Consider the following 15,325-nt stretch of genomic DNA (forward strand, 5'->3'; position numbering starts at 1 on the left):
GTAGTTGTGGCACAGAGGCTTAGTTGCTCCGTGGCTTGTGGGATCTTCGTGGACCAGGGATCAAATCCATGTGCCCTGCACAGGCAGGTGGATTCTTAACCACTGTGCCATCAGGGAAGTCCCAAGATCTCCTGATTATTTACCAACTGGATTCAACTAACATCATTCTGAAAACTTGTTGGAGCTCTTGGGTAATTACATAGAAAAAATCTATCTTGGATTATGTAAACAAAGGAAACACAGAAATGTTAATAATCAGAAATTATTCTTGAATTATTACTAATCCTAAAATATATATATTTTTCTCTTTGAAACTACTTCCCCACAACACAGATGATAACAATGTATAACAGTAAAAGAGACTTGAGTTTCTCTTTTTTACTCTTTTTTTTAACAATTTTTTTAAACAATTCAATTTATTTAAAATGTTGATTTAAGCATCTGCAGTGGTGACTTCAACCTCAATTCCTGGTTCAATACTGATGGACATGATCTGCTTGAAAATCTCAGAAGGACTGTGCAGGTCAATGAGTCGCTCATGGATCCTCATCTGGAAACGATCCCAAGTCTTAGAACCTTCACCACAAGGAGTTTTCCTTGTAATTATTCTCAGAGTCTTGGTAGGCATCTGAACGATTCTTTTCCTTAGCGTCTCTGATCAGTTCAGCACATACCTTCTCCAAAGACTTCACGTTGCGGCTGGTGAGGGTGATTCTAATCCGGTGAATCGCCACCTCTGGCTCCACGGCAGTGTTTCCAGTATCTGTAAAGCCATGGCTGTGGCACGGCTTCCTGACCAACTTTTTCCTCAGCGAGGGCGAACAGCGGTGAGTCAGGAGCATGAGTGGGTGGCCTGAGGCTCCGCTGCAGCAGCGACCGCGTCTTCCTCCAAGAGCTCTCCTATGTCTTTATGAGGCAAATGTGAGTGAACCAAAAAAATTCCAGAGAGTACCCACAGAAGACAAAAAAAGAAAAGTATTAAATCCAAAAAATTCACAAAAAGTTAATGCTCCAATTGCTTCAACTTCACTTGAATAAATAAAGGTTGCTTGTAATTGTTAGAAAATAAAAATATTTTGCAGTGTTTCAGATTCCAACGTTTCAGAAGGATTATAGATTGGCAAGGAGACCACAAACTCACATGCATACAGACGCCCACATTTATGCGGAGTAAGATTAATTTCTGATTTAATTAAATAATGATTCAGAACACAGGGTCATCCCACAGGGCAGAAGCAGATGCATCCTCCCCAGTCTAGTTTCCATGGTGACACTTGATGCATGACCATGCATCCAGCAACACTATATCTCTTGACCTCAGAGTCATGCTTTCTCTTTAGCACACATTCAGTTATTTGATGCTTTCTAGCATCATCCTGAACTTTATGCCTTTCAAACACTCAATTGATTCCTATTCATTATACCCACAGAACTCATTCCCTCACTTGTTTCAGGTTATTTATCAAATATTACTTTATCAGACACAGACTACCCTGTATAAAATGTATTCTCATAATTTCTCTATCTCTCGAATCTTATTTTACTTCTCTTCAAAGCACATATCACCATATTATTTTCCTGGTTTTATTGTTTGCCTCCCCCACAGCATCAGAACATAAGCTTTCTGAAATCAGAGACCCTGTCAGCTTTGTTCATTGCTATATCTTTAGAACAGAAAACAGTGCCTGATAGACAGTAACCCCTCAATAAATATTTGCTTAATACATGAATAAATAATTTGTGAAGAAAAGAATCAACTCTATTTTAGATATGTTGAAATTGAAGAGCTTGGAAACATGGGTTAAAAATGAAGAAAGAGATTTAGTAGCTACCCACCTAGGTGTGATAAATGAAGCTAAATGAAACTGATAAGAGTAGGTGAGTTCCTTCAGTTAAAGAAAAAGTGCTAAGAGATAATAAAATGGGACTAAGTAGAGAAATCTCATAGAACCCTTGTTTTTGACTGAAGGTATAGAAGAGAATTCAGTTAAAGGTATGGGGAAGAGGCCATCAGAGAAATAAAGAATGATCCTAAGGCATACAGTTCCAAGAGGCAGAAGATGGTCAATCAAGCCCAAACCTACAGAGAAGAACAGCCAGATAAGGAGTAGCTGGATTTGTAGGAAGTCACTGATGACCTCTGAAAGACCAGTTTTAGAATAGGGCAGAAACTAAGTCTCGGTGCCCTGAGATATGAAGAGGATGGGGTGAAAATGTAAGGCAGAGAGTCAAGAGTCTCTTCATGTCTCCTGAGCTTCAAGAGTACCTGAAATATTTGTTGAATAAATGAGTACATAGATAAATGAATACAGTTTTCTCCCCAGAACGAAGACAGCACATAAATTGCAGCTGAAATCATGAGATTAAAATGGTAAACAAAACACTATTTTCAACAACATAGGTTGTATAAAAATATTTCCCTAATCAAAATCAATTTTCTCAGTAGTTTCCCCCCAATAAACATACAGTTTATTCCTGTAACTCATTTTTAAGTGAGCTCCTATGACTTTCATTTGTACCTTGTTTTTTATTTTTGTTTAAAATGCATTCTTGGTTAATGGAGGCTTTAGAAATTTACCTCGAGGCCCCGACTCTGTCTCAGTGGGTACTGACCCTTGCTTTCTTTGGAATTGATAGCCTCTCAGCTGTGCTCCATTGATTTAGCTTCCCAGGTATGCCAGAGGCAACGCTGATGCATGAAGGAGTATGTCCTGAAGTGAACTAATAAAGGGCCTAGTTAGGAAGGTAACATGGTAATAAAATATATGTAAGATGAGAAATCACTCAGCTTTCCACAAGAAGAACTACCAAATAGTTACACGAAGAAACATATTTCTAGTGGGGTTTAAATATAAATTATAATTAAATTTCTTGCTTTTCTGAACCCACAGCAAATTTATCTTAATCTGTCCCTGGGGTTCTCAAATAAGAGTGTGCATCAAAATCACCTGGAGGAGCTGTTCAAGCACAGACTGCTGGGCCATACTTCCCCAGTTTCTGATTCAGTGGTCTGGGGTGGGGACAGATAATCTGCACTTCTAACAAGTTCTCAAGTGATGTGGATGCTGCTGGACAGAACCACACTTCCAAAAACTACTGGTCTATGCAAACTGTATATATATTTTCATAATTTTTTCCCCTACTTTTCTGTTGTCCTTCAGAGAAAAGGAGTCAAATTCTCATCCCAGCACTACTTGCCTGGTTTCTGTCAGTTTCCCTTGTGGAAAAAATTTTTTTTTTAAACTTTAGAAGCAAGAACAAAGTGATGTTAGGAGTAACCAAGCCTGGGTTTTCAGCTTCTACTCATTTTTAAGTGGAATGAAGGTTTTATCTTAGTCAATAAGATGTTAGTGTCCCTTAGGAAAAAGAAGATGGTGGTATGACACTCCTGACTTCATATTACACTACAAAGCAAAAATAATTAAAACATCATGGTATTGACAGAAAAACATATACACAGATCAGTGGAACAGAATTGAGAGTTCAGAAATAAACTCACACATAAATGGACAGTTAATTTACAACGAAGGAGCAAAGAACATACAATTGAGAAAGGATAGTTTTTTCAATAAATGGTGTTGGGAAAACTGGACAACTACATACAAAAAATGAAACTAGACCACTATCTTACATCATACACAAAAATAAACATCAAGACTTGAATGTAAAACCTGAAACCATAAAACTCCTAGAAGAAAACATAGGCAGCACACTCTTTGACACTGGTATTAGCAACATCTTTCTGGATATGTCTCTTCAGGCAAAGGGAAAAAAAAGCAAAAATAAAAAGGACTGCATCACACTCAAAACTTTTGCACAGCAAAGGAAACCATCAACACAATGAAAAGACAACCTCTAAGTGGGAGAAGATATTTGCAAATCATATATCAAATAAGGTGTTAATATCCAAAATATATGCAGAATTCATAAAACAACAAAAAGCCTGATTTAAAAATGGACAGAGGATCTGAATAGACATTTTTCCAAAGAAGACGTACAGATGACCAACAGGCACATGAAAAGATGTTCAACGTCACTAATTATTAGGGAAATGAAAATCAAAACAACAATGAGATATCACCTCCCACCCATTAGAATGGATATTATCAAAAAGGCAAGAAACGAGTGTTGGCAAGGATGTGGACAAAAGGGAAGCCCCATGCACTGTTGGTGGGAATGTAAATTGGTGCAGCTGCTATGGAAAACAGTATGGAGGTTCCTCATAAAATTAAAAATACGTATGTGTCAAACCCAATCTTCCAATTTATCCCTCCCCACACCTCTTACTCCCCAGTAACCATAAGTTTATTTTCTACATCTGTAACTCTACTTTGGTTTTGTAGATAAGTTCATTTGTAGCCTTTTTTGAGATTCCACATATAAGTGATATGATATGATGTTTGTCTTTCGCTGTCTGACTTACTTCACTCAGTATGAGAATTTCTAGGTCCATCCATGTTGCTGCAAATGGTATATATATACAATAGATAACTAATAAAGACCTGCTGTATAGCACAGGGAACTCTACTCAGTACTCTGTAATGGCTTATGGGGAAAATAATCTAAAAAAGAGTGAATATATGTCTATGTATAACAGATTCACTTTTCTGTATACCTGAAACTAACAGAACATTGTAAATCAATTGTACCCCAATAAATTTTTTTTAAAAAAATTACAAATAGAACTATTACATGATCCAGCTCTTCTACTTCTGGGTATTCATCTGAAGAATATAAAAACACTGGTTTGAAAAGATATATGCCCCCTATGTTCACTGCAGAATTATTTACAATAGCAAAGATATGGGAACAACCTAAGTGCCCAAAAATGGATGAATGGATAAAGAAGATGTGGCATATATATATATATATATATATATATATATATATATATATATATATACTACTCAGTCATAGTCTTGCCATTTGCTACAACAATGATTGACCTTGAGCATATTATGCTAAGTGAAATAAGTCAGAGAAAGACAAATACCATATGATTTCACTCACATGTGGAATATAAAACAAAAAATAATAAAATAAAACAAGCAAAACAAAAACAAACAGACAGATACAGAGAACATATTAGTGATTACCAGAAGGGAAGTAGGGTGGAAGAGGGTGAAATGGGTAAAGCAGGTTAACTGCATGACAATGGATGGAAACTAAACTTTTGGTGGTGAGCACACAGTAGGGCATACAGAAGCTGAAATATAATGTTGTATACATGAAACTTAATGTTATAAACTAATGTCACCTTAATAAAAGAAAGAAAAAAAAGACGTTAGTGTCACTTAGAAAATAAGAGCTCAAATGAAATCATACAAATATAGTTGAACTATCTAGCACTAAAAAGTGATTATTTTTCATTTGCAAAACATGCATAAAATAAACACTTCTCCCCATCAAAGTCCTTAATACTATTTAGAAAAGGAGGGTGATATTCATAAAATGACAGAAGAAAATAATACTCATTTGCCACATTGATCTTTATTTTTCCATTTTTTAATTTTGTTTTTAAGTCAAAGAAGAAACAGCACACTTAGAGTCTAAACAATCTAAAGGTATACTGTAGTGCTTAAATTGGGACCTTCACAATTAAATTATTTTTCTTCCTTTACTCAATGTATTGACAAAGAGAAGAGCATGGTATACTAAGTAGAGCATAACCTGACTGTGCAGAGGTGATGGGGCAAGTCATGTGAGGCTCTAAATGAGCTTCTTACCTGCTCTACACTTGAGCAATTCCGAAGAGATTAGGCTTGCGTTGATTAAAACATTTGTAAGAACAAATTAATATTCGAAGTGGTACCAGCTGTAGATTTCTGCTTATTTTCCAGTTCTAAAATGTAAAGATTAAGAATAAAATTAAGGCAGTACTCAATAAATATGTTTGAATAAAATAAATATTAACTATCTCAGAGATTTCAGGACATTGATTTCTAAAGAACACACTAAAGTATTTATGCTTGATTTGCTCTTTTCCCACATACAAGTAAACAAACAGCTAGCTAAGAAGGGCATATGCAACACTAAACAAAATTCAATGATAAAAGATTATCTACACTTTTATCCAAAGATATTATTACATTGCCTAGCTGTAAAGTGTTTGGGATGAAGGTGAAAAAATATACAGAATCCACACAAACCTGATTCTGATCTACAGGGATGTTAAGTTGATCAATCAGCATAGATTAATTGAACACTCAGTAGACATCTCAGTTTTACCTGTCTAGCATCCATTTCTCATGGAAATTAATCTTGCTAATACTCTGTTCATTTTCTGCAATGTTCATTAAGATCTTCACTGGCTGGGTTTCAGGCAAGTTGACCAATATATGACTTAAGTTTTTGTACTTAAAATATCTCTGATCTTAACTTCTCAATGTACAAAAAAAAGGCAGCCAAAAAACCTGTCAGCCAACTTAGTGTACATGTCCTGACCACTATATCTGAAATAATGGCAACCTCAAAGCTTACCATTTATATGTTTTATAAACAACTTTTGAAGTTGTTTATAAACAACATAGCTCTCAGAGAGAGAATCCAAAACAGAGTCACAGTTTAATTTGTTGATAATGCTACTTAGTTTTATCATAACCCACTGGGCTATCATCATCACAATCCACAGTGAGAGATTTCATTACTGCTCTGTTCACTCTTCCACAAAAGAACTTTGAGGGCCTATTCAAAGGTTCAAGCACCTAAGCATAGTTATTAATCCATCCTTGAGAGACTAATAACCTTTCAGCTCTGGTGATAAATCAATGGGGAGCCAAAGTCATACATCATATCACATTTACATCCACCTCCAACAGTGACTATGAAGGGCTCAGAGAATACACGGCACTATTCTAACAATAAGTATTTTGGATGAAGGTGAAAAAATTGAATCTCTACGAATCTGACTTCTTTCCTAGAAGTTTATGTGATCAACCAGGAAACATTTACTGAAATTCCCAATGGGCATCTTGTTTCTGCCTGTCAGCATCCATTTCCCATCTGCCAGCACAAAAGCCCACCTTTTCCTTTAAGGAACTACCCATTCTCCAATTTCAGTGCAAATGTCATGAAAGAGAGAGGGCAACTGATCCCACCCCCCGTCTCAAGACATAACCATGTAACTCAGGCCGAGCACATGACCCAAGACAGTCCAATAAAACCAATAATCATCAGCCCCAAAGCTTTCCCTGAATCTACTGAGAGAAGGAAGCTCTTCCTCTACTACCAGAAGGCATACTTTAGGGAGCTCTCACCTGAGAGCAAAGCCAAGACAAAGGAAAGCAGGAGGACAAATTCTTGATGAAAAATTTGGATACCTGATCCAGCATGAATAAATATTCATCCAGACCCATCCCTGGACCTTCTTCATTATTTGAATTAGTGTTTGGTTTCTTTAACTTGCAACCAGGAGTTCTGAAAAATTACAAGCAACCAAAAACCTGCACCCCGTTAGACAAAGTGGCAAAGATACAAAGATATATAACAAACAATTCCTACCTCTAAGAATCTTTCAGCATCTAGTTGGAAAGATAAGACATAAACACAAAAAATAACTAGAGAGCTTCCCTTGTGGCACAGTGGTTGAGAGTCTGCCTGCTGATGCAGGGGACACGGGTTCATGCCCCAGTCTGGGAAGATCCCACATGCCGCAGAGCGGCTGGGCCCGTGAGCCATGGCCGCTGGGCCTGCGCGTCCGGAGTCTGTGCTCCACAACAGGAGAGGCCACAACAGTGAGAGGCCCGCATACCACAAAAACAAAACAAAACAAAACAAAAAAAATAAATAAAATAAAATAACTAGAAACATAAGGCTCAATACAATGATAGGTTCTATATGAGTACAGAGAAAGGATACACCACCACAGGTTGCATATTAAGCAAGACTTTACATTATAACAAAATGGTGAACTAGATGTTGAGGCATGTCCAGGATGTGGCTACCTGGCAAAGGTACAAAAGGACATTTAGAAAAGGTGAATTATGAGAGCAGTAATTCAAGAATATGCATTTGGTAGCTGGGGAAAAAATACAGTATAAACAATAAATGGATCATAAAATGTTGTCATGGGATATCAACAATAAATATATTAGTCCAGGGACAAAAAGAATTCATAAGTAGTTGCTCAATGATAGACACATTATGTGTAATAATTCAGATCTACTTTATATGAGATCATATTGATTAATTAGATTATAATGGCTTAAGGTTAAAATTGTGCTTGAAGAACTAGTGACAAAAGCCAAAACCTAAATGTGGCCTTTTCCTTTTCCGTGTACATAGTAGATAACCCTCTCATCCAACAAGCTATTCTTGTCCACTACTGTAACATATCTCATCTAGAACTAAAGGGCTATAAAAATAAACCATGCTACATGAACTTCACTCAACTTCTGTTTAAGAAACTAGGACAGAGGAGGTAAAAGACAACATACACCAAGGAAGTAAACGTGGCCATACAGCTATCAGATTTGCTTTGTCCAGTTTCTCCATGAGGTGAAAAGTTTATAATAGAAATTATTAAAGGCATTTTCTATTTGCACTGTGGTTTTAGCTATTTTCCCTTAGGTCATTAAGAAATTGTATGGGCAGAGTTTCCCTTGGTTCTTGTTGCAAGCGGAAATGCAAAATATCTGTGTCCTTCTTTCCCCTACTTGGGGTTATTATTGTTTAGTTAACTAGAATACAATGTTTTATTAAACTTTTTTTTTAATTTGTGGTACCAATCTGTATTTATAGTTGTCACTTTCATGGTAATCTATGTATAGGTTCAAACATTTTGACTGCTTCAAGCAGTCATTCACCAGTTACATTAATATTTTTTGAAACATCTATATTGGAGTATAATTGCTTTAAAAAGTTGTGTTAGTTTCTGCTGTACAACAAATGAATCAGCTACATGTATACATATATCCCTATATCTCCTCCCTCTTGCACCTCCCTTCCACCCTCCCTATCCCACCCCTCTAGGTGGTACCGAGCTGAATTCCCTGTTCTATGTGGCTGCTTCTCACTAGCTATCTATTTTACATTTGGTAGTGTATATATGTCAATGTTACTCTCTCACTTCGTCCCAACTTAACATTCCCCCTCCCTGTGTCCTCAAGTCCATTTTCTACTACTGTGACTTTATTCCTGTCCTGCCCCTAGTTCTTCAGAACCTTTTTTTTTTTTTTTTTTAGATTCCATATGCATGTGTTAGCATACGGTACATGTTTTTCTCTTTCTGACTTACTTCACTCTGTATGACAGACTCTAGGTCCATCCACCTCACTACAAATAACTCAATTTCATTTCTTTTTATGGCTGAGTAATACTCCGTTGTATATATGTGCTCAATTTCTTTATCCATTCATCTGTCGATGGACACTTAGGTTGCTTCCATATCCTGGTGATTGTAAATAGAGCTGCAATGAACATTGTGGTACATGACTCATTTGGAATTATGATTTTCTCAGGGTATATGCCAAGTAATGGGAGTGCTGGGTCATATGGTAGTTCTATTTTTAGTTTTATTTATTTATTTATTTATTTATTTAATTTTTTTCTGTATGCGGGCCTCTCACTGTTGTGGCCTCTCCCGTTGCAGAGCACAGGCTCCGCGGCCATGGCTCACGGGCCTAGCCACTCCACGGCATGTGGGATCTTCCTGGAGCGGGGCACGAACCCGTGTTCCCTGCATCAGCAGGCGGACTCTCAACCACTGCACCACCAGGGAAGCCCCTATTTTTAGTTTTTTAAGGAACCTCCATACTGTTCACCATAGTGGCTGTATCAATTTACATTCCCACCAACAGTGCAAGAGGGTTCCCTTTTCTCCACACCCTCTACAGCATTTATTGTTTGTAGATTTTTTTGATGATGGCCATTCTGACCGGTGTGAGATGATACCTCACTGTACTTTTGACTTGCATTTCTCTAATGATTAGTGATGCTGAGCATCCTTTCATGTGTTTGTTGGCAATCTGTATATCTTCTTTGGAGAAATATCTATTTTTGTCTTCTGCCCATTTTTGGATTGGGTTGTTTGTTTTTCTGATATTGAGCTACATGGGCTGCTTGTAAATTTTGGAGATTAATCCTTTGTCATTTGCTTCATTTGCAAATATTTTCTCCCATTCTGAGGGTTGTCTTTTCGTCTTGTTTAAGCTTTCCTTTGCTGTGCAAAAGTTTTTAAGTTTCATTAGGTCCCATTTGTTTATTTATGTTTTTATTCCCGTTTCTCTAGGAGGTGGGTTAAAAAGTTTCTTGCTGTGATTTATGTCATAGAGTGTTCTGCCTATGTTTTCCTCTAAGAGTTTTGTAGTGTCTGGCCTTACATTTAGGTCTTTAATCCATTTTGAGTTTATTTTTGTGTATGGTGTTAGGGAATGTTCTAATTTCATTCTTTTACATGTAGCTGTCCAGTTTTCCCAGCACCACTTATTGAAGAGGCTGTCTTTTCTCCATTGTATATTCTTGTCTCCTTTATCAAATATAAGGTGACCATATGTGTGTGGGCTTACCTCTGGGCTTTCTATCCTGTTCCATTGATCTATATTTCTGTTTATGTGCCAATACCATACTGTCTTGATTACTGTGTGTTTGCAGTATAGTCTGAAGTCCATGAGCCTGATTCCTCCAGCTCCGTTTTTCTTTCTCAAGATTGCTTTTGCTATTCAGGGTCTTTTTTTTTTTAAGAAGATGTTGGGGGTAGGAGTTTATTTATGCTGTGTTGGGTCTTCATTTCTGTGCGAGGGCTTTCCCTAGTTGTGGCAAGTGGGGGCCACTCTTCATTGAGGTGCACGGGCCTCTCACTATCACGGCCTCTCTTGTTGTGGAGCACAGGCTCCAGACGTGCAGGCTCAGTAGTTGTAGCTCATGGGCCTAGTTGCTCCGCAGCATGTGGGATCCTCCTATACCAGGGCTTGAACCTGTGTCCCCACATTAGCAGGCAGATTCTCAACCACTGTGCCACCAGGGGAGCCCTCAGGGTCTTTTTTGTTTCCATAAAAATTGTGAAATTTTTTGATCTAGTTCTGTGAAAAATGCCATTGGTAGTTTGATAGGGATTGCACTAAATCTGTAGAATGCTTTGGGTAGTGTAGTCATTTTCACAATGTCGATTCTTCCAATCCAAGAACATGGTATATCTCTCCATCTGTTTGTATCATATTTAATTTCTTTCATCAGTGTCTTATAATTTTCTGCATACAAGTATTTTGCCTCCTTAGGTAGGTTTATTCCCAGATATTTTATTCTTTTTGTTGCAATGGTAAATGGGAGTGTTTCCTTAATTTCTCTTTCAGATTTTTCATCATTAGTATATAGGAATGCATGAGGTTTCTGTGCAGTAATTTTGTATCCTGCTACTTTATCAAATTCATTGATTAGTCCTAGTAGTTTTCTGGTAGCATCTTTAGGAATCTCTGCATATAGTATCATGTCATCTGCAAACAGTGACAGTCTTACTTCTTTTTTTTTCTGATTTGGATTCCTTTTATTTCTTTTTCTTCTCTTATTGCCATGACTGAAACTTCCAAACCTATGTTGAATAATAGTGGTGAGAGTGGGCAACCTTGTCTTGCTCCTGATCTTAGAGGAAATGGTTACAGTTTTTCACCATTGAGAATGATGTTGGCTGGGAACATATTTTACCAAAGGCCATTATCAGCTTTGTATTGAATAGGAATCTTTGCATGTAATAATTCTCTAACTTAATAATTATTGTTTCTGATACAATATCTCTCATGGCTTGTAATTGTTTCCTGTAAATTTTACTGGGAAAAATGGGCTCATCATAATTCCTTGGTAACATAGTTTTCCACCTAGAGACATCGAACTCAATAATGTTATATGAGAAAAGAACATCTCTAATATGTTATCTCTTGATATCCATTTAAGTTTCTATTTCCATTTGTGGCATCATCTCCAGTATGACATATATTTCTACCAGTATAAAATATGTCCATTTGAAATAAGCTTTTACAAAGGAATTACAACACACACTCTTATAGTAGACATGTCTTCACAAACCTCAATTAATAAAACCTCACAACTCTGACAAAGATAAGTACTGCTTTGGTCAGTTTAGAGTTAGAAACTGAAACACTAAAAGATCCTTTCTGTCAAGCCAAAGTCATAGAAGAGACAAAGGAGTTTGTCTATGATTAGACATGCTTTTATATCTTTTTACCAAAAGCTTTAAAATGTGAAATGCTATATAGAGTCTAATTTTCACTCTTTACTCTTTACAGTGAAATGCATTATTTCCTGAAACAAATAAACATATGATTATAATCCTCTTTCTATTTTATGGAAAACTAGTCTTGTGCTTTAAGTTTGAATATATATGTTTACTAAGTTTTATATTTTTTGAATGGTGGAATTGAGAGATTTTTTAACATATGCCTAAGTGATAATCACTACCATACTTTAAACTTTGAGAAATCAAAAATTATCAACATATATATTTATATCATACAGTATAATGTAAAGCTTTGGATAAGGTTTCAATATTACATGAAGCACAAGGACTAGGAAAGAAGTGATAGATGGTTTCCTGTTTTCTCAAAAAATGTTATAATGGTAGGCAGGATAAAGGCTCCCCAAAGATGTCTAGGTCCTGTGCCTACATATGTTACCTTACATGGGAAAAGTTAATCACATTTTGCAGGTGTGATTGACATAAGGATTTTTTTTTAACTTAAGGATCTTGAGATTGGGAGGTTATCCTGAATTATCCAGCCGGACCCAATTCCATCACAAGGATCATTAAAAGTGGAAGGGGGAGGCAGAAGAGAAGTTCCAAGGGATGGGGTCTGAGAAGAACTAGATCTGCCAATGTTGGCTTTGATGATGCAGGAAGGAGACCATGAGCCAAGGAATGTGGGTAGCCTCTAAAAGCTGGAAAGAGTAAGAAAATAGATTCTCCCTTGGAGTCTCCAGAAAGGAATGTAGCCCTGTTGATGCTTTGATTTTAGCTCAATAAGACTCATATTGGACTTCCGACCTACTAAACTATAAGATAATAAATTTTGTTTTTAAGACTCCAAGATTATAGAAATTTGTTACAGCAACAATAGAAAACTAATACTAGCATCATGTTCCAAATTAGCAGGACCAAGAAAGGCATGACTATGAGAGCCCCTCTCCCCATTATGGAATCAAGGCACTCTGGAGCTAGAAGAGACTTTGGTCTAATCACTTCATTGTCCAGATATAATGAGACGTAAGGTGACTTACCTTAGACCTCATAGTTCGAAGCAGAGACATGACTACAATATAATTTCTCTAAATTCTAGATCATTTTTAGTCATATTATGCTTCTCAGCTTCTTTCACCAATGTAGTGTTTTGATTATAGTTTAATAATAATTTGCAAAAATGTTTGCAAGAATGAACAGTTATTTGAAAGTGCACATATTTTCAAATAAAGCATAGAAGAAGCATATTGTTTTGCTGTTCTGGTCTGTCTCCAACTGATGGCTAAACATATTCACTTGAATTATCCACCCATCAACTGAAACTCAACAAGTCTAAAATGAAACTTGAGTTCCTGCCTCCCAAATCAGCTCCATCTGGAATCTTCTGGTTTTCTCCCTCACACCCTCTGAGGTTTCCCACATTCAATCAATCGCCAAGTTCTGCTGTCATTACTCCCTCATGGTGCTTTCTTTCCTTGCATTTCTACTGCTACCCCTTATACCCCACTAGGCAAGCACTCTAACAGGTCTCTGTTCCTCAGTTTCTCTTCTCTTCAAACTCCAATTAACCCAGCACAGTACTGCCAAATGATTCCTTGTAAAGTACATCATTTTTTTTTTGTATCATTGACTTGTCCCCACACATTCAGGAGGACTCCGTTTCCAAACAGGATCAAGTTCAAACTCTTTATTCTATCCTTTGACAGGTTCATAGAATTTGTCCCTATTTTTTTTTATGTCTTTCTCCCACTCCCAGCCACAAACCAACTTAATTGATTTACTTCCTTATGAACATGACTCATTCTCCAAATTGTTCTCTTCTCCTAAAATATCTTCTCAGCTTCCTTCTCCATGTATCTGAATTCTATCTATGTCAAGGCCCTGTACAAGTTCCAGCATCTGCCTGGGCACTTCCTAGGCCTGACAACCTACAGTGATCTCACCTTACACTTTGAAGCCCTAAAGCAATTGGTCCCATTTAACATTTTGTTTTTATAACTAGTATCTTTTACATCTTTACAGAGTTTAAACTCTTAGATTTTAACCACTGGGACAAACTAAGTTCCCTATTTATTTGCATTGTACTTAGCACCCAGAGTTCCCTTCTTTAAACAGGTTCTCAAATATTTATGGAATGACTGAAAGTAATTTTAAAAATACAAGATGAACACTCAGAATGACAACTCCTCTATTCCATCAGTGATAAGTGCCAGCAATGAGCACTCTTTTAAAGTTAACTGCTCCATTTAGGAAGTGTAACCATACATTCAGGATTGCCTAGGACAGTCCTGGCTTCCTGCTGATTTTCCCGTTATTAATAATGTTACCCACTTTCACTCTCAAAAACCTCTTGGCTTAGATGATACATTATATATGGTCATTCCACCCTTAGCATAGTTTGGACTGTAGTACGGGCAGAAACCAGAAAGAAAATCCTGCTCATGTTCCAGCCACCCATCCAGCTAATGCAGCATTCACTCCACTACAGAGTGATTCTGCTCTTCATCACCATCTTGGCATAATCAGTGTCCTTTGAATTTCACGTGGGAGGTTCAAACATTTTGGTTATGCACAGCTTCAGATAAACGTGTTGCAGTGAATACAACTTAAGATTATTTAGCAGAAAAAATAAATCATGTATACTGAATACAACTGTTAACTCTACCTAGCAGTTTAAGAACAAAAGGGAGAATTCCCTAAAGGGAAAGGGGAATTCAGTGAATTCCCATAGAAGTAGAAGCAATCAAGAGACAGTGTGTGAGATCATTTATACTCTAATTGTTTTGCTGTTTTCTGAATAAAATGATAAGAATCATTCATGCCATTTCAATTTTTCTGAACAATAAATACACATTATTTTCATGATTGTTTAGAATTATAAATGTGATGCCTTCTGATCCTCTAGGTGTCCAATTTACATTAAATTAACTAACCATTGCATGTTTTAAGACCTACATTTATTTTCACAGTTGACTGGTTGAAATGATCAGTTTCATAAATGAATGTCAGTGGTATATAAACAGTAATAACATTTTATTGCAAAGGAAGATTTTGCTCTGTAAGTAGTGAGTAAAATTATTAAATGTAATCTTATGTTTCATTACTGACAGCTTGTCATAAAAAAGGAATTAAGACTGCAAT

General features: G+C 36.7%; 1 protein-coding gene and 1 pseudogene across 2 annotated transcripts in view; both read right to left on the reverse strand.

Annotated features, from left to right (window-relative positions):
• Window positions 1-377: 377 nt before the first annotated feature.
• LOC309791989 (small ribosomal subunit protein uS10-like) lies at window positions 378-842 on the reverse strand (annotated as a pseudogene). The gene has a single exon. The product of its transcript is annotated as a small ribosomal subunit protein uS10-like (transcript).
• A 4,692-nt stretch (window positions 843-5,534) lies between these two features.
• Window positions 5,535-15,325, reverse strand: part of LRRC69 (leucine rich repeat containing 69) — a gene marked incomplete at its 5' end in the record, with an annotated part of 106,540 nt that continues 96,749 nt past the window's right edge. Inside the window, 1 exon segment of the mRNA XM_082600975.1 lies at window positions 5,535-5,842. Coding sequence (XP_082457101.1) covers window positions 5,732-5,842 — 111 coding nt within the window. The 3' untranslated portion in view covers window positions 5,535-5,731.

This window comes from Mesoplodon mirus (genome assembly GCF_964341445.2).
Source record: "Mesoplodon mirus genome assembly, chromosome: 16".
Taxonomy (NCBI): domain Eukaryota; kingdom Metazoa; phylum Chordata; class Mammalia; order Artiodactyla; family Ziphiidae; genus Mesoplodon; species Mesoplodon mirus.